The following is a 24,831-nucleotide window of genomic DNA, read 5'->3' on the forward strand; positions in this document are numbered from 1 at the left end:
CCCTGGTCGATGCTGCCCCCTGGAGGTCAACGTGGGGACCGCGGCTCCCTGTCCCGCTCTTGGTCTTCCTGCCGTCAGAGGGCTGCTATAGATTTCAGGGTCGGTTCGACGTCCCCGGAAACTGTGTGCTCCAATATAACCTTAATGCTTCCCGGCCCCAGTATGTAAGCCCCCTCATATTCCAGCAATGCCCCTCGGGGAGGCCTGCAGAAAAGCATGCTTCTCTGTCCAGAGTGTGTATTTGGGTTTGGGGTTGGACAGGACAAGGGAAATCCAGAACTTGGAAAACCAAGGTACCAGCATGCACGGCCCTTCTCCTGCTGGCGCCTTAGCTGGCCTTCGACGAAGACACCTGTGTCGGCAATCTCGCTATCCAGAGACGCCCCCGCACCCCGACCCCCTTCTCTGGGAAACTGCTCTGTCAAAGCAACCTACGTCTCCCTAGTCCCAAAGCCTGGGCCCTTCTCCTCCTCCTCGAGCTGGGGCAGGGATCAGGTCAGCGTGAGGACATCTGGGTGCCGGTGGAGGCGGAGTGGTAGGCTGCGAGGAACAGGAATGGAAGGTGGGGGGATGGAAGGTTCCCGGGCCACGGGCGCCCAGGAGGGAACTCGCGGTGTCCCCTTCGGAGCGCCACCGCCCAGCACGCGGCGGGCCCCAAGGAAGGTCTGCGGGGGAGTCAGGGCGGGCAAAGCCGCGAGGATGCAGAAAGGAGGCGAGGGTGGCGGGGACGCGGGGTGCGGTCACTAAGGCCTCTTCCCTGCACCCTCGGCATCCCCTCGGGCTCCTCAGACCGTCCGAAACCGAAGCTCCGAGGTGCGGGTCCCGAGGCTGGTCCGCGCGCCGCTCTCAGAGCCGGGGCGGCACCCCCAAAAGGCGGCCGCCCATCCGCTGCGCTCTCCGCCTTAACCCCGCGAAGCGCGGTCCTCGCTCCCAGCCCCGGCGCTTTGCACTCTGATTCTCCCCGCCTCCGCGTGCGGGCTGGGCCGGCATCCAGAGGGTCCAAGTGGCCACTCGGGGGAACGAGAAGGCCGGGGGATGGGGGATGTCCCCGAGTTACCATCTCCCCCTGACTGCACTGCCCCTCCCTCCCCCTTCGCATTTACAGGCGCCCTCGTCTCCTCGGCCTAAAGTCTGAGTTCAACCAGGACCGTATGGGCAGCGGCAGGAAAGCGCCGAGACACAGGAAGGGATGAGATGGCCACACTGCAGACCTGGCCCGCTCACGGCCCAGTGCGTGGTAACTGCAGCCCCCAGCAAGGACTGTGGAGAAGGCAATCGCAACCCACTCCAGTACTCTTGCCTGGAAAATCCCATGGACGGCTGGAGCCTGGTAGGCTGCAGTCCACGGGTCGCTAAGAGTCGGACACGACTGAGCGACTTCCCTTTCATTTTTCACTTTCATGCATTGGAGGAGGAAATGACAACCCACTCCAGTGTTCTTGCCTGGAGAATCCCAGGGATGGGAGCCTGGTGGGCTGCTGTCTATGGGGTCGCACAGAGTCGGACACGACTGAAGTGACCGAGCAGCAGCAGCAGCAAGGGCTGTGATGGCCACACCGAAGGAGCTAGGGAGCTGACCCTCAAGGAGAGAAGGCAATCCCAGCGTCAACCTGGGGAGGCCAGAGGCAAGGAGAGCTGGCGTCTGCCTTAGGGGAGCCGAGGCGGCCTGCATCTGCTATTTTCACCAGGGTCACTTCCTCCGCCAGGCTGGTTACTCCTGAAACAGTTCCCACCCTAAAACCAACGCAACCACTTTGGCCTGAAGGAACTGGAGGTCAGAGGTAACCGTCTGCCCCGAGTTTCTGGACACCCACCAGAAAGGGATGCAGGCCTGGAGGCAGTCAGAGCAGAGACGGGGCTACCTGAAGGCCCCAGGAGGAAGGAGAAAAGAAACGGGAAAAGAGTGTTACATCATACTAAGTATTTATTGTTTTCTGCAGACTGACCTTGATGTAACTCTCAAGCCAGGAGGGGACTGATTAGTGTTCAAGTTGCTGAGATCTTAGGTCAAAAGGCGACATAAAACAAATCACTTAGAGTGGAAGGAAAAAAAAAAAGCCAACCATTATGAAACAGTCTTCCCCTGCCACACCAATTCCAAGAGTCCAGGCTTCACACCTCATGACATGCTGACAAGAGCTGAGTGAACCAGAAGGTTTTACTGGGAGAAGTAAAAAGCCTTGGGGATGGGGCGGTGGGAGTAAAGAGAGGAATGACAAAACTGGAAAGATAATAGAGGTTATTTTGGAAGCCCAGGAGGAAGTGGTCCTGGGAAACCTGGAGACAAGGGAGATTCCCAAAGCCCAGGGGATCCAGCTTATCCTGACGAAGCAGGGTCCTGGGAATGAAGGCAGAGAGAGGCATGTGAGAACCTAGGAGGCAAGGGGGGAACTGGCAGGGAGCCCCAGGTGAAGAAGGGGATGGGATGGGGCACAGAAGTCCGTGGAGAGGGCTGGCGGCCCCCAGGGCCCGGTGCATCAGAAGTTGGGCTTGTGCTTCTTTAGTTCCACCATGAGGTGGTGGATGTTGATGAGCTCGGCCCGAGCAGGGAGGGCTCGCAGCTGCGGCTGAGACAGCACCCGGTGGAAGCGATGATAGAGCTGGATCAGTTGGGTCAGAGCTCCCTGCTCAGAGAAAGGCACGGAGGGATGAGATGCAGGGTGATGCTAAGGATGATGACAGCCGTCAGCTTAGGGCTCAGCCAGAACTTTGGGCACAGTTGGTAGTTGAAGATCAAGGGTCACTTGTATGATTCCAAGTCCCGAGAAAACAGGGCAGTCCAGTGGTGGGGCGGGGTGGGAGTGGGGACTGGGAATCGCAGGTTACCTGGATGATGCTGGTTCCATTTCTGAAGTTGGTGAAGCTCCGCATCACATCCTGACTCAGAGACTCCACCGACGATTTCCAGGAACTGCCGAAGCCACGGATCAGCTGAGTAACCCGGGCTGAGAGGAGGAGGAAAAAGATCACGGCTAAGTGATGTCTGATCCCACTACGTCCTCCCCAAGGTACAGCCATCCTCACCCTGCAACCCCTCTTTCCTGGGGTTCTCCTGACCCCCTCTTTCGTGCTTGACACCCTCCCCATGTAATCTGCATCCCTGAATTTTTCTTTTCCATTCACCTTTCCCCTGACCCCACCACAACCACCCCATCCTCAGACCTTCTTCCCCTCGAAGTCGTTCCGCTTGTCCACGCTCAATCAAAGCTTCAGCTTCCTTTACAAATGCCACCAGGCCCCCAAAGGGGGGAGACAGCAACTCTTCAATGAATTCCTGTAGGAACGCACACACATACAGAGATGAGTTTCCTGGGGTAGGCACATTTTTCCCAATTCTGACATCAAGACCAACTCGGTCCTTAGAACACTCCCATAAGAACATCTAACCTCCGGAAAAGTCATATACTTTAAGACACTGTTGGTCTCACAAGAGGTAGCGGAAATCTCCTCCCTTCTCAAAAAAAAAAAATAATAATAATAAAATAAACCGCAAAACCTTTTTTTAGTTAAATTCTTAAAAATTGAGCTGGGAGCAGAGGGCTAGAACCAGAGAAGCGGGCCCTGAGCACCTGGGAGAGGCAGGGCTACAGGAAAGTCAATGGTCAGGGCAACTTTGCTATCAGGAAGCTGAACTGATGCGGCCGTGAGTGGAGATGCTGAGCCTGGTCTCATGGGAGCCTCTGAGGGGTGCCAGTGTAGACACAGGTGGATGGTACCTTTCAGCTACTGCAAAAGCAGAGACAAGTCTTCTCTGAAATCTCCCTGATCCCCATTTAGGCCCCTATGACTGCCCCTGATTGAGACCAAGAAAGGAGCTCAAAGATACCCAGTCACAGAAGCAAGCAGGCGACCATGAGTCAGAATAGACAATAAGCAGTGGGCTTAGACCCAAGACTGCTGGTATTAACACTGTCACATACAGAGCAGTTGTACATTCTGTATGAAATGTTCAAAAGAAGTTAAAGACACAGACGCAGACATGACCTATTACCAAGCTCAGAAACAGATAGACTTGAAACAAAATGGGATTTTAAAGAAATGATTTAGAAGAAAACAATTTTTTTTTAATTTAAAAAAAGTCAGCCGGCTAAACTGCAGATTAGATATACCTGGAAAAATGATTGAGCAAATTGGAATTTATAATTGAAGAAATGACTAATGTAGCATAGGTAAGGAGATGGAAATTTTTGAGACATTGAGAGATCTAAAAACCTAATGGTCTAGGCGGTGATCACTGATGACCACTGGCAAAAAGTAAGCCAAGAAGACATTAAGTGCCCTGAGAGAAGTACACACCACTACCTCTTAAACAGCCTTATAAAAAAAATCTAACTGGAATCTGATCAAGCCTTTCCATTGAATCACACATTTATGGGAAAAGAAGAACAGTTGAGGCACGCTATACAATGCAGTCAGCAAAATCCAGCCTCTACGTCATTCTACATGACAAATGACTCAATTTCTTCCACAAATAAATTGCAAAGAAGAGATAGGGAGGAGAGAGAAGGGAAATCTATAGATCAGCGAGATATACGGGGACTTCCCTGGTGGTCACGTGGTTAAGACTCCACACTCCCAATGCAGGGGGCCCAGCCTGGATCCCTGGTCAGGGAACTAGATCCCACACGCTGCAGCTAAGACCCAGCAGAGCCAAATAAATTAAAAGAGAGAGAGAGGCATGTATGGACTGTATATGGATCCTGACTTGAACCACTGTTTATAAGTGGGGATACCTGAATACTAGCTACTTTGAGAGTGATTCTTTTTTTTCCAGGCCACCTCAAGTGAAAGCCCCAAGTCCTATTTTTTTTTTAAAGTGTGATAAAGTATTGTGGTTTAAAAAAACATATCCTGACACAGATGAAGTGATAGTGATGTACAGAATTTAATGCAAAATCACTGAGGTTTAGGGGACTGATGGGAGGATGAACAATGGGTTCTGATACAGATGAAACAACTGTCCTGTTACTGGTTGAAGATCTATGATGGCCCCTGGGGGTTCACCATGCTATCCTCTACATAGCACGCACATTTGAAATTTCCCAAAACACAAAGTTAAAATGAAAAGGCAAACAAACAAATAGAAAACAGTGGAAGCCAGGGACTTCCTTGGTAGTCCGGTGGACACAGGTTTGATCCCTGGATAGGGAACTAAGGTCCCACATGCTTCAGAGGAACTAAGCCCATGGGCTGCAACGACTGAGCCCTCTCCCTCCAAAGCCCACGTGCCACAACGAGAGTCTGTGTGCAGCAATGAAAGATCCTGTGTGAAGCAACTAACATCTGATGCAGCCAAATAAATATTAAAAAAAAAATGGAAGGGTGGGATTAAAATAGAAAAAAAAAAGGAAAGAAAAAAACCCCAACCCAAATAGTAAGATCTAGGAAGGTGAAGGTAGAACTTTTATTCCACTTAAAAATAAACTACTTATATTTAAAAATAAAATCTTCTGTGGAATCTAAAATATGGCACAAATGAATCTATCTACACAACAGGAACAGACTCACAGACAGAGAACAGATCTGTGGTTGCCAAGGGGGAGGGAGATGGAGGAGGGATGGATTAGGAGTTTGCGGTTAGGAGACGCAAACTATTAAATGGGATGGACAAACAACAAGGTCCTACTGCATATCACAGGGGGTCCTACCCAATATCCTGGGATAAACCATATGGAAAGGAATATTAAAAAGAATGTACATATGTGTGTAACTGAGCCACTTCGCTGCACAGCAGAAATTAACACAACATTGTAAATCAACTATATATCAATAACGTGCTCAGTTGCTGAGTTGTGGCTGGCTCTCTGCGACTCTGTGGACTGTAGCCCACCATGGAACTTTCCAGGCAAGAATACTGGAGTGGGTTGCCATTTCCTTCTCCAGGTATATCAATAACAAATAAAATCTTTTCCATTCTTCCCACAAAACATCCACTTATATCCACTGAAGGCTGCAAGATAACTAACAGAGATGAGGAAGACATTCCCAAGAACAGATCTTTCCATAATTAAGGAATCTTTATTTGTGACGTGATTTGGGACAGAGATCACGCAACCCAATTCAACCTATTATAGTTGCCTAAATGCAATAAACCCACAATACTCTTTAAACAGTGGGCAGCAAAGGCGGTGGATGCAAAGCTAAGTTCAACTAACAGAGATGACCTGTCCTAACAGTCACCATGAATCACATGTAACAACTGATCACAACAAGGCTAATTGAGACTGAAATGTGCTGTGAACATACACACCAGGCTAAGAGACTTCACATAGGAAAACTTTTCAAATGAATCATTACTCATTTATTTGTGGATAAATAATGTTGAAATGACAGTATCTTGGACATAGTGCTTTTAGTAAAACATATTAAATTTGTTTCACCTGTTTCTTTTTTGTCTATAAAATTTGGACACTAGAAAATTTGAGGCATCTACTATATTTCTATGGGTCAGCAGTGGTCTAGAGTTGGATGGACTTTCTTTAAGTGCTCTATCCAGCCGAAGAGAGTGAGTTTTTGTTTGTTTGTTTTGACCTTGCGGCCCAGCTTGTGGGATCTTTGTTTCCCCACCAGGGATCGAACCTGTGGCCTCTGCAGTGAAAGCATGGAGTCCTGACTTTTGGACCGCCAGGAGAGGGTGTTCTGACCACAGAGGAGTGACCAGAAGGAAGGAGCACGCTGGGCTTTGGCTCGTAATCTCTCCCACACAGTACAGAGCAGCAGCCCGCCCGAAGGGACAGGGACCATCCCCAGCGGGAGAGCCTCAGGGCCTCAGCTGCGCTCAGCAGAGTCCTCCGCCTCCCCGAGCACATCTCTGTGGAGTCAGAGGGTCTAGAAAACTGCGGTTCTGGAGGCAGAGCTGACATTCCCTCTGGTCACCTAACTGTGCAGGTGAGGACTTCTCATCTAACTAAACATTTATTTTACGAAACAGAGAGAGCAGAATGGGAACGTTTAACCTATAACTGACCAGATCCCAGGAGAGAAGAAAGATAGGAGGAAAGCAGTGTTTAAAAAAACACTGGCTGCGGGAGAAGGGGCAAGACAGGGATAGGGAATGAAGAGGTACAAACTATTATGTACAAAATAAATAAGGTACAAGGAGATAAGATACAGCACAGGGAACACAGACAATATTTCACATTTAAAAGGAATATAGGGGCTTCCTGGCCACCCAGTGGTTAGGATTCTGTGCTTTCACTGCAGAGGATGTGCGTTCAGTCCCTGGGGGTAAACTAAGCACCCACAAGTCACGTGGTTCAGCCAAGAGAAAAGTAAAGTAGAGAACATAAAGGCATTTAAAAAACAAAAGTAGGACGGAAAAAAACGCTGGTCAATAATTAGCAGGGAAAGCAGAAAGGGAGGGGTGATTGACGCATTAAAACATTTTAAATGTTTAAAAGTCCATGTATTACTTGAGACAGGGGTTAAAAATTAAGTTTAGATGTTAAGCTAAATATATGAGGTAAAATTTAAAGGGCAAATTCCAAAAGAATGGAGTACAAAATCCAAACAATTAGAGACAGAAAAAAAGTGATAAGAAAAACAAAGGCAAGAAAAAAGACACAAGACAAACAGAAAACTAAAGATGGCTGAAAAAAGTAGAACTGTCACATTAATCACAATAAACATTTAAAAAAAAGAAAAAGGGCAGAGATCATTCAATTGGATTTTTAAAATTCCAGCTATTGCTATTTTTAAAAGACTTAAAATGTGAAAATATGAAAAGGAAAGTAAAAAGAAAGCAAAGTAAAAAAAAAAAAAGAAAGTAAAGTAAAAAATTGGAAATTTTTTAAAAAGTGGAAATAAATTAATCAAATATTAACTAAAATAAAGCTGGAAGAGCTATGTTAATATAAAATATAATAGCTTTAAAAGAAAGTTATTAGGGCTAAAATGGGTCATTATATACTGGCAAATGCTTCAAGTCAGAAGTAAGATCATATGATTCTAAACTTTTGAGAATTTAGATAAAATAAGCTGCAACTACATAAAACAAGATCTGATAAAACTACAGTGAAAAAGTGATAAACTTATGAATTTCAAAACATCTCTCTCAACTATTGACAAAAAAAAATCAGTACAGATGTAAGTGATGTAAATAATAATTAAAGAGCTTGATTCCCACACCTGACAATCAAAGAACATATAGTCTTCTCAAACACATATGGATCATTTTCAAAAGCTGATCATATCCTAGGCCAAAGCAAATCTAAAAAAAAATCTCAAATTTTCAATACCAAAAGGCCACATTCTCCATTCACAATGCAATTGTCAAACATTAATAACAAAAAGGCTTTTGGAAATTTTAAAACACTTCTAAACAATCTTATGGATTAAAGAATAATTGAAATATAAAAGTTCTTTGAACTGAATAATAAAAATGCTACATATTCAAACCCACAGAACTCAATAAAAGCAGTATTTAGAGCTAATTTCATAGTTTTAAATCTTCCTAGATGTTTGTGCTGGCAAGTTCTAAGATACTATAAAGGAAGAGATCATTTCAATCTCAAAATCTTTAAGAATAAAAAGGATGAAGAAATCCTTCCTTCCCACCTGCCTCTACAAATCCAGTGTGACTTTGGTACCAAAACGACATTGGTACCTTGTTTTGGTACCAAAACAAGGGCAGGACAAGGAAAGAATATCATAGGCCTATCTCATTTCTGCAGAGAGCAGCAGAAATTCTATATGAATCAGACCAAATCCAGAATGGTTTAACATTCTAAATCTACAAATGTAATATACCACTTGATAGATTTTTTAAAAAATTGAAGTATAATTGATCTGCAATGTTGTGAGTACATGTATATTGAATGAATATACATGTATACATATATATGTATTCTTTTATAGATTCTTATCCTTTATAGAATATGAGATATTAAATATATTTCTCTGTGCTATACAGTAGATCCTTGTTGTTTATCTATTTTATACATAGTTCTGTATATCTGTTAATCCCAAAGTCCTAATTTTTTTAAATTAAATATATGATTACCTCAACAACTGCAGAAAAAGCATACATCCCTGATTAAAAATTCAATACCCATTCATGATTTAAAAAACAACAGTAACTCCTGGAATACTAGGGATTGAAAAAAGTGTTCTTTACCTGATAAAGGATATCTATTAAAAAAAAAAAACCTACAATAACAGTACTCTTAAGGGGGAAAGGATGAAAGCATTTGTTTTAAAGTTAGGAAGGGACTTCCGTGGTGGTCCAGTGGCTAAGGCAGGGGGCCTGGGTTCCATCCTTGGTCAAAGAACCAGATCCCACATGCCACAACTAAAAAGAAAAAAACAATCCCACATGCCTCAACTAAGACATGGCACAGCCAAATAAATAAATAAATATTTTTTAAAAATTAAGAAAAGGTAAGGGTTCTCACTGTCACCCTTCTATTCAACCATTCAGCTTTAAACTGGAGGTACCAGCCGGTGCAGTAAGAGAATAAAGACATAGGAATAAAATAGGAAGAACTGAAACTGTCACAATTCAGAGATTATGAATGCCTACACAGGAACACACATCTCCAGAAGGATTATTAGAAATAACTTAGGAAGTGGCTGGCTATATAATCCATATACAAAAATCAACAGCACTTTATATATCAGTTCAAACAAGTAAATTTCCTTTTGAAAAGATAACATTTAACAGTTCATTTAAAAGACAAATTCTAAAAGAATAAAGTCCAAATAATTAGGGGGGGGGGAATGAGGTCATTATTTCTAGTAATTCCATGTATTATTCTTAGTAATTACTCCTAAGTAAATGTAGATCCCTGGTCCCGGAAGATCCCACATACAGCAGGGCAACTAAGTCTGAGAGCCTTAACTACTGAGCACACTCGCCTGAGAGCCTGTGCTCCGCTCAGAACGAGAGAGAAGCCCCGTTCGCCACACCTAGAAAAAGCCCACGCAGAGCACCAAAGACCAACACAGCCCCAAATTAATATAAGTAACTAACTTAATTAACTTTAAAAATAATGAGCTACAGCCTCATGTCATAACAGGACAATACTAGAAAAATTATGCGTGAAATAATCCTGCGATTCTGTTACTACAGTGCTCAAAACCAAAACTGAATAGTTACTGTTTTGGCATACAGTTTTTTTTTTTTCTTTCTTTTTTGGTGCTGCAGGATCTTAGTTTCCCAACCAGGGATCGAACCCATATCCCCTGCAGTGGAAGCCAAGAGTCCCAACCACTGGACTGCCAGGGAATTCCCTATAGCTCTATTAGTCCCTATGGCCAGGGCATGACAAACACAACATTGAGGTCAATAAGCGCCTGTATGTGAGAGACAGAGAGGGGCTGAGGGAGAATTCAGACTTTGATGTTAGTTATTGCCAAGGCGTGTGGTAGCTCTGTGGATGTCTGGATCATTAAAAACAAAAAAGAAAATAAAACAGACCAGTAATGACAACATGCTGTGAATCACGGGTTGTGTTACAATTCCACTTCCGTGTACCTGGAGTCGGCTGCCACTGCAAGCATGCGTGCACACACTCACTGAACTAAACAGCACACACGTGACTTCCCTGGTGGTCTAGCGGTTAAGAATCCACCTTCCAGTGCAGGGGACGTGGGTTCAGTCCCTGGCTGGGGAACTAAGGATCTACACGCGACGGGGCAACTAAGCCCTCGAGCCAGAAGTACCGAGCCCTGCGCTCTAGGGCCCGTGTGCGGCAACAAGAGAAGCAGGAGCACCGCGCCAGAGACGCAGGGCAGCCAAAGACTGCCCTCTCCCCACACCCCTACCTGTGTCCGAGCGTTGAGCAGCTGCTGGAAACTTTCAACCTCTTTGCTGTCATCAGCCGCCCGCTCCTGAGGAAGACGGAGGGGAAACTCAAGTTTGGGGAGAAGCTGCCCTTCATGTCAGAATATCCCTGACCTTCCACATTCACCATATGGAGCCGGACACCATGTCAGACTCCAGGAAGAAAACACTTGACAAGGCCAACATGATCTCTGCACTCGTGGAGGAAAGGGGGCAGAGGGGGGACCCGAGGTCTTGGGGGAGGGCAACGGGGGAAGGGGCTTCTGGTACCATCAGCACTCCCAGCATCATGTCGTAGTTGTTGATCAGAAACACAAGCTGCTCCTTCCTCGAGGAGAACTCAGCTGCCACCCGGAGGACAAAATTCTCCACCTCCACCTGAAAAAAAGACCGCAAGGAGGGGGTGACAGGTCGCCCCTCCACACTTCGGCCCCGGGCGACAGGGGGCCCCTCCTGCACCCCCGCACCTGGAGCTGGCCCAGCAGCTGCATGGTCCGTTCGTTGGGAATCGTCTGATTGATGCTGACAAGAGCCGAGGAGAATTCTGCATATCGGCGCGTGATCTGGGAGTAGGAAGGCGGGACGAAAACTCACGCCAAGCCCCTGGCTCAACCCACAAACCCTCCCTCTCCTCCCGACCCCCTCGAAGCTGGCCAACCAGCCTCCGGGTGATCCCCGCCTCCAGGCCCTCCCGCCACAGCGCCCAGCCCACACTCCCAGGGCGCCCCCACATAGGGTGGCCACATGTCCAGCCAGGCCCAGAGACAGCCCCAAGGCCGAGTGACCACACAGTGGGGCTTCCACCCCGCCTTTCAGCAGCCCCCATCACCCCTGCCCGCACTCACGTAGTGAGGCCGAGTGTCCAGCCCGCCGAGGCGCTGAGGGTCAGTGCTGCGGACGCTCTGCACGTTCATCTCCAGGATCAGCTCGAACCGCGGCCACAACAAGGCGAGCACCTGCTCCCAGTACCTGCGGCGCGTTCAGAATCAGAGACCTGGCGAGGGATCTCACGGCGGGGCGGGAGAAACCTGATGGAGGGGTGGCCACCAGTGCAGGCGGGAGTGGGTGTGAGAGGGGAGTCTGGAAACAGCAGTGCCGCCTCCAGGCAGACAAATGGGGCCAGGGTCAACAATTCACATCGGGGGAGCCCACGGATCCGGGCAGGCTTGTGCAGGACCAAGACCTGAAGACCAGCGGGGCATCAAGGACCAGAACTCAGAGACCTGTCCAGAGCAGGAACGTCCCTCTTGGCTGTGATGTTGCGGAACCGGAGGACGATGTGGATGCAGAGGAAAACAGCAATGGCATCGTAACAGTCAACGAGGTAAGACTCCAGGTGTTTCTGTGGTTTAGGATTTAGAAACAGGCAGAGGACTGAAGTGTCTCTTTCCCAGTGACCAAGGACAAATGCATGTGCTCCTTTGGGGACGTGACACTTGGGGGTGCAGGGAGAGATCTAAATGGAAAATGCTCCCCCTTTCCTGTCCACCAGCCACTCACGATGTCCTGCAGCCTTGCTCACCTAATCTATGATCACAAGCCCATCACAGCAGAATTCAGGGCCAGGAACCAAGGTTTAAGAGCCCCTGAGTGTTCGGGTGCTATTGCCTGGGTGTGAATCACAAGGAGGGGGGCCTCAGGGACCCCAGGCTTTGATGGTTTTGTGGGGAGTCACACAGTGAGAATGAGCTCATGCGTTCTAAAACGAGGGGATCCTGGTGTCAGTGCCCCAGGGCTGTGACCTCACTGCAGTGCTGAGGACGGGGGACAGGGCCGAGCAGCCCAGGAGCAAGGGAGCTCACCTGGGTCATGCTGAGAGTGCGGCCCATGACAGCGTGGAACAGGTCGTGGGCAGCCGGGCCAGACACCACAAAGAACTCACAGATGAAGAGGTATTCACGGCAGGAGTTGTCGAGGAGGGCGTAGTGCTGGCTGCGGAAGAGGGCCTCGAAAGGATACTAGGATGGGAGAGGTAGGAAGAGACACAGACGGGTGGACCCCAGTCCTGGCTCTCCGTGGACATGGCTGGAACATCAGCTCAACTGGGAACCGGTAGCTCAGAAGACCCTCCCCATCTAACCCTCGTTCAGGCTGTGAAAGAGCTTCCTGAACAGGAACTGAAGGGCAGGGGCGGGGTGGGGGGAGCGCTACACGAAAAGAGCCCACCCCCGCCGGCTGTTGCTGCTCCTGCCTTTACCGCCACACCTGCCTAATGATCTATCACCCTCTGTAACACCCCGAGTCAATGGTCCAACCCTCTTCTCATCGCAGAGCACGGGGGCAACTGGAGATGGGGACTCCCCCGGGGCCTGCACCCAGGAAGCTCTGTCCTGAGCTCTGTCCTCAGAGCCCCGCCCCGAGGCTGAGGCTGGCTCTCCCTCCTACCCTCTGCTCGCCCCGCTGGGCAGTGTGGGGCACAAGGATGGGGGCTTCCAGTTCAGCAGGGGAGATGACAGAGCCCCGGGTCCCCAGGGTGAAGATGGTGTTCCTGCTGCGGAGGGACGGCTTTGAGAAGAATCGTGAAGGGTCAGAGTCAAGGAAAACAGTCAGATCACAACTGTGATGGAAGATCAAAGACCCAGGACCTCCAGGGGCCCCCAGCAGCCAGACATGGCCTCGGGGTCCCTCCTCCCCAGTCTTGGGGCCCCACTTCACCTGACATCTGTGAATGGGCTTCAGGGAGACTCTACGCTCCCTGACATCATATGCAAAACTCAGTGTTAGGATGATCTGTGCATTTTTCTGAGGAAGGAGGCCCCCGCCTTGATCTCATTCTCCAAGTTTTGGTCCCACAGAAAAAGGTAAGCAGCAGGGCCTTGGAGCTAGAAGCCCTTCCCTCTCCAGGCCCAGCAGGAGCGCCCCTCAGCTCCAGGATATCTTTCTTGGCTGTATCTTCCACGCCCATTAGGTCATCCTTCTCAGCGACTTCCTCATACTAGATAAAAGAAGAGAGAGAACTAGGAACTATTTCTTCCCAATGCACAACTTAAAAAGATGTACAACAAAAGAAGAAGTCCCTCCTCCCAGCTCAGGCGCCCAGAGCACCTCTCCTTCTAGAGGCTCACCTGCACCTTCATGAGCCGCCCCAGGTAAGAGCGATAGTAAGACAGATATATCTTGCTCAGCGTCTCCACGTACTCGTCCCTGATTTCCTTCGCAGTGGCTCGTTCGTTGCCCAGCAGGAACTGATAGAAAAACCTGGAGGAGCCAGGGACCAGTCAGTCTCCCAGCCAGCCCCCCAGGACACCCGCCCTTTCTCTGGGTGGCGACCTGTATTTCAGCAGGGCTGTCTGTGGGATCTGATAGTTGGTCATTGGCTTTCTGAAGGAATAAATCTTCTGAAGGATGAACTCTCGGATCTTTGTCACGGCCTAGACGTGGGGGACCAAACACAGGGCATGAAGCTGCAGCCTTCTCACTGCCTGGGAAGCACCGAGGGAAGGAACGAATGTTGACTATTGGAGGAGCAAAAGTAGAGAACACCTCTTTGATATCTGTTTAGACTTTCAGAGGAACCCAGAGATGTGAGGATGAGCCCTGCTACGTAAAGGCAAGAAGTTCTTTGGGGTGGGCTACAGTGAGCTTTGCCAGAGCAATCCAGGGTAGAGATCTAAGGGAGGCTGGTTCGAGTCATTTCTAGGGTATCCACCCCCACTTCCCACCTTGACTCGGAGGCGGTCAAGCACACCCCGGACATCTGCACAGGCCGCTGTGCCTCTAGCCTCCTGCTCCCGGACCGCAGCTGCCTTAGCATCCAGCTCCTGCAGCTGCTCCAAGAACCGGGGCTCTGTGACTGGTGCCTCCAAAATTGCCCTGGGGAGCAGGGAGGGGTGGGATGAGTGAGGAGGGAGACCCAGACACCCCGAGACTCTACACCATACCCCTGGCATCCAGCTTCTGTCTCCTCTCCCTTCGTACACTGCATCATAGGGTCAGAAGACATGCACAATTTTCTGTTCCTGGATGCACATACCTCCATCACCCCCATCAGCCTTAAACCCCTCCTCAATGCCCAACCCCAGATGATTCCTATTGCTTAAAGCCTGAGTCAGGGTAAGAAAGAGCTGTCAGCTACCCATCATTTTCTGGAAAGTGTGTGATAACCTGGAGCCAGGAGCCCCATGTGGTTACGGAGGGTAGGTGACGCCAGCCTATCCACTTTCTATGATGCTGTTGTCCTTTGTTATTCAGTCACTCAGTCATGTCCAACTCTTTGCAACCCCACGGCTTGCACCACGCCAGGCCTCCCTGTCCCTCACTATCTCCTGGAGTTTGCCCAAGTTCATATCCACTGAATCTGTGATACCATCCAACCATCTCATCCTCTGTCTTCTGCCTTCAATCTTTCCCAGCAGCAGGATCTTTTCCAATGAGTTAGCTATGACATTAGGACCCTTCAAACTAGTGACTCACGTGACCAGAGCAGAGGGCACCACGAGACCATCAACAAGCTCCCCAAGTTTCCCCCGGACAGCCTGACGGTTCCGCAGTCGAATGTTCATGGCTCCTGACTGTTCCTGCAGTGTCCGGATCTCAGAGCTGATGGAGCTGAGATCACTCTGAAAAGCTCCCAACATCTGCTCCATGCGCTGGGAGAAGGCAGAAGTGCTGCTGAATAGCCATAAGATTGGTAGAGGACAAGTTTCTAGGTAAAGTCTCTAATACTTATCAAACTATGAGAATAGTGGATGATAAGGAAAGAGGTACCCCAAAGGCAAATAACAATGTTAGTCATGGCAGCAACAATAGAAAAGGCTGCTGAGATCACCCTGAAAACGTCTCTAACTGTCCCTGCCCGAGGCAGATGGCTTAAAGAATGGTCCTAAAGACCATGATCTGCGCTTAGGGACATGAGGGGTCCCACGGCATGGTTACTAACCTCAAGGACAGCATCGCAGGCTGTGATCTGATTGTGCAGAGATGCTATGTTCTCACTCTCTTGGATATCTGACTCACAACAAGTCAAGGGGCCTCACTGTGGAAATGGAGATTCTCAGACTTCCGTAGGACCTCTCCAATTTCTCCCTGAGGTGACAGAAACCTCAGAGAGAATATGGCAGCCCCGGCTGGGCTGTCAGCACCATACCCCCACAAAATGCCCATTTTAATAACAGCACCCCTCTCCTCTGCTGGAGGATACAATCCCGAATGGATTTCTGCTCAATCTGCTGTAGCTCCAGCTCAACCTGCTTTGAATAGTGACGAAGATCCACACCCTGGGAGAACAAAAACGTGAGAGGGTCAGGAGGAAGTCAGTGAAGGGACACTGGAACAAAGTCAATGAAGGACTAGAGAAAAAGACACCAGGGTCATACTAGGAGCGCAAAGGACTTTCTTCTTTCCTTTAAGGGGAGGGTTCATGGAGGGGCAGATTAGTACGCTGGAAAGCCTCACCGTTTTAAGAGCTTCCTTTACTAACTCATCCTCCAGATTCGCCTGAATGTGAACTGCAAATAGAAGTTCATCACAAAGGTTCAGCTAGTTCTACAGCTCTGTCTCCACACTGAACATCCGCACACCAGTCCCTGCCTTAGTACTTGCAGAGCTCAGCCTCTCAGGTTACAGGACCACATACCCCCCACCTCCTGCCATCACTTACCATCCACTTCATCCAGGATGAATTCATCAGAGGTGATGTCCAACTCTCCAATCTGCAATGGTTCCTGAAGACCTGGACCACCCCCCTGGAGAGGAACAGGTTAATGGGAAAGGGAAGGAGAACAGAATATAATGGAATAGTCACCAATGCTTCGAGTGGAGAAGAGGGACTTTCACTGGGGAATCACAGGTAAATACTGAGTTCACAAAATGTCAGAAGTTCCATATTGTCTCAGTCTAATTGGGGCTAATGGATAGGGAATGGGACAAGGAGAACAGGCAACCCACGAAAGGTGAAGGTAACCAAATGAGAAAAATTAGGAGATGCAGAGGGCAGAGTAGAACTTGAAGGTGAATTTAGGATCTCTAGACTGCTGCTACCTTAAATGTTCTATCACCATCCTTCTGGGGCGCCCCAAGTTTCCTACCTGCCAGGTGCCATATTACATATATTCACTCACCCAATCCTAACCCACAACATATATAGTAGGTCTTAGTTTTTTTCTCCTTATAGGTGTGGAAATAAGGGTATAGAGAGACAAGTTAAACTTGCCCGAAGTCACACAGAGGATACGTGGCAGGGCTTTAATTAGAGCCCAAGCAATCTGGTTCCAGAAGCCATGTTCCTAGACTTTATACTGCTTCTCTACTCTGCCCAAACATCTGGAAGTTAACTGAAATTGTGGCCCCAGAGCCAGAGTCTCGGCCATGCTGACCCCCGCTCAGGTTCAGGTCGGATCCCAAGGAGGCGTTTGGAGAGCCAAGCCGGGTAGCATCACTGGCAGCTGCGAGTTCCCACCCTTGTGCCTACACCCAGCCCAGGCCTTCCTGACGTGAGGAGACTGGACAAGACTCTGAAGGAGAAACAGCCCTGCTTCTCACCAGCGGGCCCTCCTCCTCCTCCATATCTGAAGCCCCGGCCCGCAACACCAGCTCGCGAGCAGCTGCCGCCATGGTCGCAGCGGCGGCCATTCCGCGCAGCCTCACTTCCGGCAGCTGTCAGTCAGGCGAATCTTTTCCCCGGAATGGCACTACAGGCCCTGGAGTGTCTTGCACAGCGCGAAATCGCTTCCAGATATTTGTTTGCCTGCAGTCTTCCTGTTTCAGCTGTAACCGCTTCACCCAAGTGCAAATGACAAGTGAAATTCTTAAGCACAATCTTCAAACCGGAACCTTTGTTGCTCGCACACACAAGACCTTTACGAACAGTAAAGAACGCACGCACCGGAAGTCGTGGCGCCAGATTCAGAATCTTGAAGTTTCCGGAAGCTCCTTGCGCAGATAGCCCCGCCCTTTCCGCCTGGTAGCAATATAAGTCTGTTACGTCACTTCCGTTTTCTCTTCCACTGGAGGCCTACACGCCGCCGCTGGGGCCGCCGCCATGGTAAGAGTGGAATCCTTGCGGGGATCTAGCGACATCGGGACCGGGGCAGGGAAGGTCTTGCTGTCAGAGGGTTGAAAATGTCCTGTCTTGGGGGCCTGCAACTTTCTGGGTGGAGCCTCGGATCGCGCTTCTGGAAAAGGACGACTAAAGACATCCAGTTCTGGGGACTGGGGCCGGAGGAAGTACCTCCCCGGGCACTAGAACGCTTTGGACGGGTGTGGGGACCTCGGTCTCCGCCACTGAGAGTGTACTTGGGGAAAGGGCAGAAGACACGCTTCTTCTTCGAGGTTGCGTTTTCCCAGGCCTGAACACTTCTCATGTTCCTGTTGTCTGCAGAACTCAGAAGTTTGTTCTGTGGTGAAGACCTGATGGGGGTTTCTTGCTCCCTGTGTGACAAGCTTAGCGTTCGTGTTTGAGGTTACGGTTTGATACTAGTTCACTGTGTCTGATTTCTCCCTCAATCTCTCTCAGTCTCTAGTAATTCCTGAGAAGTTCCAGCACATCTTGCGAGTACTCAACACCAACATTGATGGGCGGCGGAAAATTGCCTTTGCCATCACTGCAATTAAGGTAAAGGAGGGTAAGGACTGATGGCTTCATTGGTGGCTCAGGCGGTATAGAATCTGCCTGCAATATGGGAGACCAGGGTTTGATCCTTGGGGTTGGGAAGATCCCCTGGAGAATCTCCAGTATTCTTGCCTGGAGAATTCCATGGACAGAGGAGCTTGGAGGGGCAACAGTCCATGGGGTCGTACAGAATCAGACACGACTGAGCGACTAACACACAGGCAGGGTAAAGACTAGAAACTATAGATGGAACTTGAGTTGTTAACATCTGAGCCGAAAGTGAGGCAAGGTGAGGGGAGTCCCAACCAGATCGCCTTGTCTGCTAGGTTAAAAAAAAAGAATGATTAAGAGAGCGACTAGTCCTCTTAACCCCTTGCCCCATTTGTCCCAAAAAGTAAGTGAGAAAAGCCAAAGAGTAGTCTCAGGTCAAACCAAGAGATTTCACCTAGGAAATGGGGAAGTTGGGTAAGTACCTTCAAAGTACCATTTGAAGGGTGAGTAGAAATGCCAAGAGATTCCAAGTATGAAGAAACCTATAGTTACTATGTCAGTGAATGCAAGCTTGGATATCTCCCTTAACCAACCTAATAAACTCCCAGCCTTCCAGACGGGGATGTTATCCTTTAAAAAGATTTTTTAATTGTGGAAATGACTGAGTACGTGTTCTGCCAGTATGTTTACACTTCTTGGAGCCAAGGATAGGCCTTTCTTGCTTAGAATCCCCAGAAGACATTATGATAAGTATTTTACAAATAGTTGGTTTAAAACAGCAAATCCTCATCAGCTTTTCTTCGTGAGATTTCTTTGTCACATTTACTTTTTCATTCTGTAATTCAAGGAGCACAGCTTTCATTCTTAAATAGTACGTTTCATCTTTTTCTGTGAAACTAGTAAGGCGGTGAAAAATAATGTGCAGGCTCACCTCATTTTATGGAGCTTTGCAGATAATGTGTTTTTTTGTGGCAGCTCTTACGACACTTTTTCAACATTTGCTCACATGGTGTGTGTGTCATATTTTGATGAAATACTTTAAAAGTTTTCACTGGTGTATTTGTTATATGTGATCAGTGACCTTTGTTACTACTGCAAGAAGATTTAGACTTGCTTAAAGTTCAGATGATGGTTAGTACTTGATAGTAATAAAGTATCTTGATTAAGGTATGTATAGGTTTTCTTAAGAGGCTGTTGCTCACTTAATAGATTATGTAACTACATGTGCTGGGAAACCAAAATACCATGTAGCTCTCTTTATTTTTCAGTGTTGTTGGGTGTGGTCTGGAACTGAGCCTGCTGTATCTCTGAGGTTGCTCGTTCTGTTTTTAAAGATTGCTAGCATCTTAGGTCAGATAGTGAAAATAAAAGATGAGCATGGTTGGTAGGATGCTAACTGTGTGGAAAGTCAGCTTTTGCTGGCTCTTCTCTGGTGAGACAGCCAAAGCTTAGAGGTGCCTGGTCTTTTGTTAATGATCTGGAACGTGGGGTTGAGTAATACTTAGAAATTGGAAGGGAGTTGCTGGGGGTGGTGGCTGAGTAGGAGGAGGGATTCCTCAAAAAATTAAAGGAGCAAAGTTAATTGGGAAAGGTGAGGTATCAAAGGTGACATAAGCAGAAAAGGGTATTTACTGAGGTAACACATCTGCAAGATTTTTCTATGCCATGATCCCTTCTTTTCTTTCCATTTGTACACTTCTGCTATGAATACTCCTTAAGGTTAGACGGTCCTTCCTCTAAATCAGGATGATAACTGGTCATCTGGATTGTTCGGAAACATGGTTGGAATTAGTCATGATGACTGAACGATACCCACTGGTTCTCATAATTGGCAAACCAGTATCTAAATAGGGCTTTCAAAAAGCTTGACAGCAACTAAAAAAACCTGTTTATCAAAAGTTTTAAACACTAAAAAGTAGGAGGGAGAGAATTATTGGCCCCCTGTTGATGTATCCAAGGGACTCCTGAAAAATCCTTGGACAGCAGGGAGATCAAACCAGTAAATCTTAAGGGAGGTCAACTCTGAATATTCACTGGAAGGACTGATGTTGAAGCTCCAGTATTTTGGTCATCTGATGCTGGGAAAGATTGAGGACAGAAGAAGAGGGCATCAGAGGTGAGATGGCTGGACAGCATCACCGATGCAGTGTACATGGAGTTGGGCAGATTCTGGGAGATGGGGGACAGGGAGGCCTAGTGTGCTACAGCCCACAGGGTCACAAAGAGCTGGACACTACTGGGTGCCTGAACAACACTCAATGTATCATCTTGCTAAAAACTAGAATCTTGTTTTATCTTTACTTTTCTCTACCTGCTTGTATTTTACAGTGAGTCTCAGACGTACCGCCTGTAAATGCTTAGGTTCTGAGACACATATCTTCGTCTCATCTCAATCAATCTGGTAATTTGACCTCTGGGTCACTTTCTTTCAGAGAGGAAATCCAATTTCCTGGGACCTTTGTGACAGATTTGTTGGCTTAAAACAACAGAAACTTAATCTCTCAGTTCTGTATGCCAAACATCCTTGGTTTCCTTGTCTTGGCAGCTGCATCACTCTAGTGTCTCACCTTATCACATGGCCTTCTTGCCTGTCTGTGTCCTCTCCTTTTATGAGAATACCAGTCATTGAATTTAACTATTTCTAACCAAAGCCATGTTTTGAGGTTCCAGGTGAACAGAAATTTGGTGGAACACTACTCAACCCAGCACAGTCTTTCACTTTGCAAATCTGTTTGGCTCGTGAGTTCAGGTGGCAAGGAGTAACAGCGTTGGTGGTGATAGGATGCCACTGGCTTCAGTGTTTATTTTGATCATAGGGATGCAGTGACTTGCCCAAAGGGCCTGTGGCCCTTGGACGGGAGCAACTGACAATGCCACCCGTTAACCATTAAATTAAACACCCTTAACCGTTAATTCAGAGAACCTTGATCTTGCTGCCTTGGTGCTCCGCTGACTCTGAGAGGCATCAATTTTATCTCCAGTGTAGAAATCAGAAGGTGCCACTCTTGGGTGCTGCAGCTTTCAGGGGGTATCAAAACTTTTTTTTCCCTTTAATGATCAGGCTTTGTATCTGGAAGAGTGTAAGTTATTTTGGACCCTACCTTTGTGTGCTTTTTGAATCATGGGTCTATAGAGGAAACACAAAAGTTCAGACACACAACTCTAAAACCTCTCTTCAGGGTGTGGGGCGAAGATATGCTCATGTGGTGTTGAGGAAAGCAGACATCGACCTCACCAAGAGGGCAGGAGAGCTCACCGAGGATGAGGTGAGGACAGGGGAGGAGGGGCTGGGATTGGGCCTGCTTGGAGATGGGGGCTGTCTGGACCTGACCCTTGTCCTGCCTGCCAGGTGGAACGTGTGATCACCATTATGCAGAATCCACGCCAATACAAGATCCCAGACTGGTTCTTAAATAGACAGAAGGACGTGAAGGACGGAAAATACAGCCAGGTGTGTGTGGAGACGGGAGAGCTTAGAGAAAAGCAGGGTGTCTGGTTGGGACTGGCCCTAGGAGACCAGGGCGTAGAACAGTCATCCCTCAACTGTCTCCCGTCTGTGCAGGTCCTGGCCAACGGTCTAGACAACAAACTCCGTGAAGACCTGGAGCGACTGAAGAAGATTCGGGCCCACAGGGGGCTGCGCCACTTCTGGGGGTGAGTGGGGGCGTGTTTGTCTGTCCTTAAACTCCCAGGGCCCTCTCAGGCCCTGTCTTTTCCCAGAGCTTTGCTTTGTGTGCTGAGTAACCTGTCACCTTTGTCTTTACTTCTTGCAGACTTCGCGTCCGAGGCCAGCACACCAAGACCACAGGACGCCGTGGTCGCACTGTGGGTGTGTCCAAGAAGAAATAATGTGTGGGCGTTGTGTTAATAAATAGTTTATGCAGTTATGGCTTCCTTCTTGTGGTTCTTTGCGTTTTTCTGGAAACTCTAACAGGGAATATACTTTCATACTGGGCCCTGTTGGTCACTTTTCACACTTGCTTGATGTCCCCACTCAGCTGCCCAGACCTTGTCTTGGTCTTTCTGTTCCATTTGCTGCGCTCAGGTTCTCTCTAGCTGTGAGCATGGCTGCTCATTGCAGAGCAAGGCTCCGCAGCCGGTAGTGGTGCTCCCCAGGCTCAGTTGCCCTAGGGCATGCGGAGTTCCGGGACCTGGGGTGGGATCTGTGTCCCCTGCGTTGACATATATTCTAGGGAACTCCCAACACTCTTGGTCTTGATGAAAGCTTTACTGTTGCCTCCCCCCACTACCAGAAGCAACCTTTTTACCTATTGGTGCCCCTCTCCAGGTGGGTAGAGGGAGGAGCCACACATTCACCCTCGAGGGGGCGCCCTCGGACTTCCCAAGGCCCGGCTCCCCTTGCTGGCTGGCGGGGTGTTGGGGATTGCGCAGGTAGCTGAGCCTAGCCAGTAGCCGGTTAGGTGAGTATCTGGATCTTGACCGCCCTACGTCTCCGAAGGCTGGAGATGCTGGTATTGGTGACCCGGAAACGCCGAGCCCCGCCGCGCCGGGGTGGGTGTGGGGAGGCGCCGGCCGCACGGCGTCCGGCAGATGTGGCAGCGGCCCGCGGGTCCAACCCCGCTTCCCGTTTGGGGCAAAGACCCCCTTGCGCCTCCCCCGCTCCCTCCGGTCAGTTGTTCCGCTGAGTGCGCAGCCGCGGAGCTTCCGGCGGGGGACGCGCACGCCACGCCCTCCGGCCGGGAGGGGCGGCGAGCGGAGACGGCCGGCCATGGAGCCGGGCTTCGGCGGCCGCGCCGACCAGGTAACGTCCCCGCGGGTCCCGCCGCGAAGGCAGCTCAGGCCGCAGCCCCGTCCCGGGCGTGGCCCGCTGGAGACCGCTGTCTGAGAGCCGCGCTCCGCGCCCTCTAACCGCGCCTGGTCTCTCCCCCCAGGTTCCCTCTGGCCGCGCCGCACCATGCGCCCGGGGCTCTCCCGACGCCTGCTCCTGGCCGCCCTGCTGCTCCTGCTCGTCTGGACCCTCTTTGGGCCCTCAGGCCTCGGGGAGGAGCTGCTGAGCCTCTCCCTGGCCTCCTTGCTCCCGGGCCCGGCCTCGCCCGGGCCGCCCCTGGTCCTGCCCCGCCTCCTAATCCCCAACGAGGCGGCGTGCGGCGCGCCCGGCCCTCCTCCTTTCCTGCTGATCCTGGTGTGCACCGCCCCGGACAACCTGAACCAGAGAAACGCCATCCGGGCCTCCTGGGGCCGCCTGCGCGAGGCCCGCGGGCTCAGGGTGCAGACTGTTTTCCTGCTGGGAGAGCCCGGCTGGGGGTCGCGCGGGAGCGACCTGGTGTGGGAGTCGGCGGCCCACGGGGACATCATGCAGGCGGCCTTCCAGGACTCCTACCGCAACCTCACCCTCAAGACCCTCAGCGGGCTGAGCTGGGCAGACAGACACTGCCCCACGGCCCGCTATATCCTCAAGACCGACGATGATGTGTTTGTCAACGTCCCCGAACTGGTGTCGGAGCTGGTCAGGCGGGGAGGCCACTGGGAGCAATGGGAGACGGGTGTGGGGCCCCCGAGAAAGGCGAAGCCTGGAGATGAGAAGTGGGACGGAAGCCCCACCTTGGGGAGCCAGCCAGTGCCTCTCTTGTACTTGGGTCGCGTGCATTGGCGGGTGCACCCCTCTCGGTCACCGGGGGGCAAGCACCAGGTAACGGAGGAGCAGTGGCCTCCCTCCTGGGGCCCCTTTCCCCCCTACGCCTCAGGCACAGGCTATGTGCTATCAGCTTCCGCTGTGCAGCTCATCCTGAAGGTGGCCAGCCGGGCACCCCCTCTACCCCTGGAAGATGTCTTTGTGGGGTTAAGTGCCCGCCGAGGAGGCCTTGCCCCAACCCACTGTGTCAAGCTGGCTGGTGCCACCCACTACCCCCTGGATCGGTGCTGCTATGGGAAATTCCTGCTGACATCCCACAAGTTGGACCCCTGGGAGATGCAGGAAGCCTGGAAGCTAGTGGGTGGCTCTGATGGGGAAAGAACTGTACCCTTCTGCTCCTGGCTCCAAGGGGTCCTGGGCATCCTCCGATGCCGGTTAATAGCCTGGCTTCACAGCTGAGAGGGCCTGGGCGTCCAGGAGACGGGTGTGGAGCGGAGGGTCCAGCCAGCACCCCGCCACCTTCTTTCTCCCAGGCCCAAAGCAGGAGCCCTAGTTGGCTGCAGCCGAGCAAGCTGCTCCACACAGGTGCTCGGGCTGTCACTTAAGAGCGAGGGACACAGGAGGGACCTAGGGGGCTGCCTGGCCTGCCAGCCCCAGAGATGGTCGTCAGGAAGAAACGCACAGCGGGCTTGTTCTCTCCAGCCATGGCAGGGGAGGGGCACTGGCCCCTCAATAAACTTCTCTTTTCTTCTTTGAGTACAGTGTGGTCCAGGACTCTCAGAACACAATCCTGGGAAACCCAGAGGCTACCAGAGCCTGCTGGTGGGGAAGGCCACCTCGGGACGTGGGAGAGGGAGCACACCTCTCCCTGGAGGAAGGCCTTAGGGAGCCCGACAAGGCCACAGCAAGACGGGG

The 24,831-nt window shown here is 50.1% G+C and overlaps 3 protein-coding genes across 6 annotated transcripts; 2 read left to right on the top strand and 1 right to left on the bottom strand.

Annotated features, from left to right (window-relative positions):
• Positions 1-1,906: 1,906 nt before the first annotated feature.
• VPS52 (VPS52 subunit of GARP complex) lies at positions 1,907-17,565 on the bottom strand. 3 transcript variants are annotated; one of them, XM_043907130.1, is made up of 20 exons: positions 17,264-17,565; positions 16,383-16,467; positions 16,178-16,230; positions 15,924-15,999; positions 15,663-15,730; positions 15,197-15,372; positions 14,446-14,596; positions 14,054-14,154; positions 13,849-13,981; positions 13,661-13,718; positions 13,169-13,302; positions 12,586-12,741; positions 12,007-12,125; positions 11,629-11,752; positions 11,251-11,346; positions 11,054-11,161; positions 10,765-10,830; positions 3,163-3,274; positions 2,827-2,945; positions 1,907-2,624 (listed from the first exon to the last, which is right to left on the bottom strand). In XM_043907130.1, exons 1-20 carry the CDS (start codon positions 17,351-17,353, stop codon positions 2,478-2,480), a joined length of 2,172 nt encoding a protein of 723 aa, XP_043763065.1. In that variant the 5' UTR covers positions 17,354-17,565; the 3' UTR covers positions 1,907-2,477. The 3 variants fall into 3 exon arrangements, with proteins under 3 accessions (XP_043763065.1, XP_043763067.1, XP_043763066.1); XM_043907132.1 differs by lacking the exons at positions 16,178-16,230; positions 17,264-17,565 and having other exon boundaries at positions 16,383-16,398; XM_043907131.1 differs by lacking the exons at positions 16,383-16,467; positions 17,264-17,565 and having other exon boundaries at positions 15,663-15,734; positions 16,178-16,223.
• On the top strand, positions 17,329-22,210 carry RPS18 (ribosomal protein S18). 2 transcript variants are annotated; one of them, XM_043907137.1, is made up of 6 exons: positions 17,329-17,336; positions 18,237-18,335; positions 21,503-21,589; positions 21,673-21,774; positions 21,886-21,977; positions 22,097-22,210. In XM_043907137.1, the coding sequence occupies exons 1-6, from the start codon at positions 17,334-17,336 to the stop codon at positions 22,170-22,172; spliced, it is 459 nt and encodes a 152-aa protein (XP_043763072.1). In that variant the 5' UTR covers positions 17,329-17,333; the 3' UTR covers positions 22,173-22,210. The 2 variants fall into 2 exon arrangements, with proteins under 2 accessions (XP_043763072.1, XP_043763071.1); XM_043907136.1 differs by lacking the exon at positions 17,329-17,336 and adding an exon at positions 17,667-17,765.
• Positions 22,211-22,836: 626 nt separating this feature from the next.
• Positions 22,837-24,672, top strand: B3GALT4 (beta-1,3-galactosyltransferase 4). Its single transcript, XM_043907135.1, has 2 exons — positions 22,837-23,085; positions 23,216-24,672. The coding sequence occupies exons 1-2, from the start codon at positions 22,875-22,877 to the stop codon at positions 24,373-24,375; spliced, it is 1,371 nt and encodes a 456-aa protein (XP_043763070.1). The 5' UTR covers positions 22,837-22,874; the 3' UTR covers positions 24,376-24,672.
• The last annotated feature ends 159 nt before the right edge of the window (positions 24,673-24,831 follow it).

The sequence above is a fragment of the Cervus elaphus genome, chromosome 7 (assembly GCF_910594005.1).
Source record: "Cervus elaphus chromosome 7, mCerEla1.1, whole genome shotgun sequence".
NCBI classification, from domain to species: Eukaryota; Metazoa; Chordata; class Mammalia; order Artiodactyla; family Cervidae; genus Cervus; species Cervus elaphus.

Coding starts and splice junctions, on each gene's coding strand:
- RPS18 (XM_043907137.1), top strand. Junction 18,336..21,502: donor TTGCCATCACTGCAATTAAG/GTAAAGGAGGGT, acceptor ACCTCTCTTCAG/GGTGTGGGGCGAAGATATGC. Junction 21,978..22,096: donor GGGCTGCGCCACTTCTGGGG/GTGAGTGGGGGC, acceptor TACTTCTTGCAG/ACTTCGCGTCCGAGGCCAGC.
- VPS52 (XM_043907130.1), bottom strand. CDS start 17,353: ATGGCCGCCGCTGCGACCATGGCGGCAGCTGCTCGCGAGCTGGTGTTG. Junction 16,231..16,382: donor CATCCTGGATGAAGTGGATG/GTAAGTGATGGC, acceptor TTCTATTTGCAG/TTCACATTCAGGCGAATCTG. Junction 15,731..15,923: donor GCAGAAATCCATTCGGGATT/GTATCCTCCAGC, acceptor GTTGTGAGTCAG/ATATCCAAGAGAGTGAGAAC.
- B3GALT4 (XM_043907135.1), top strand. CDS start 22,875: ATGTGGCAGCGGCCCGCGGGTCCAACCCCGCTTCCCGTTTGGGGCAAA. Junction 23,086..23,215: donor TCGGCGGCCGCGCCGACCAG/GTAACGTCCCCG, acceptor CTCTCCCCCCAG/GTTCCCTCTGGCCGCGCCGC.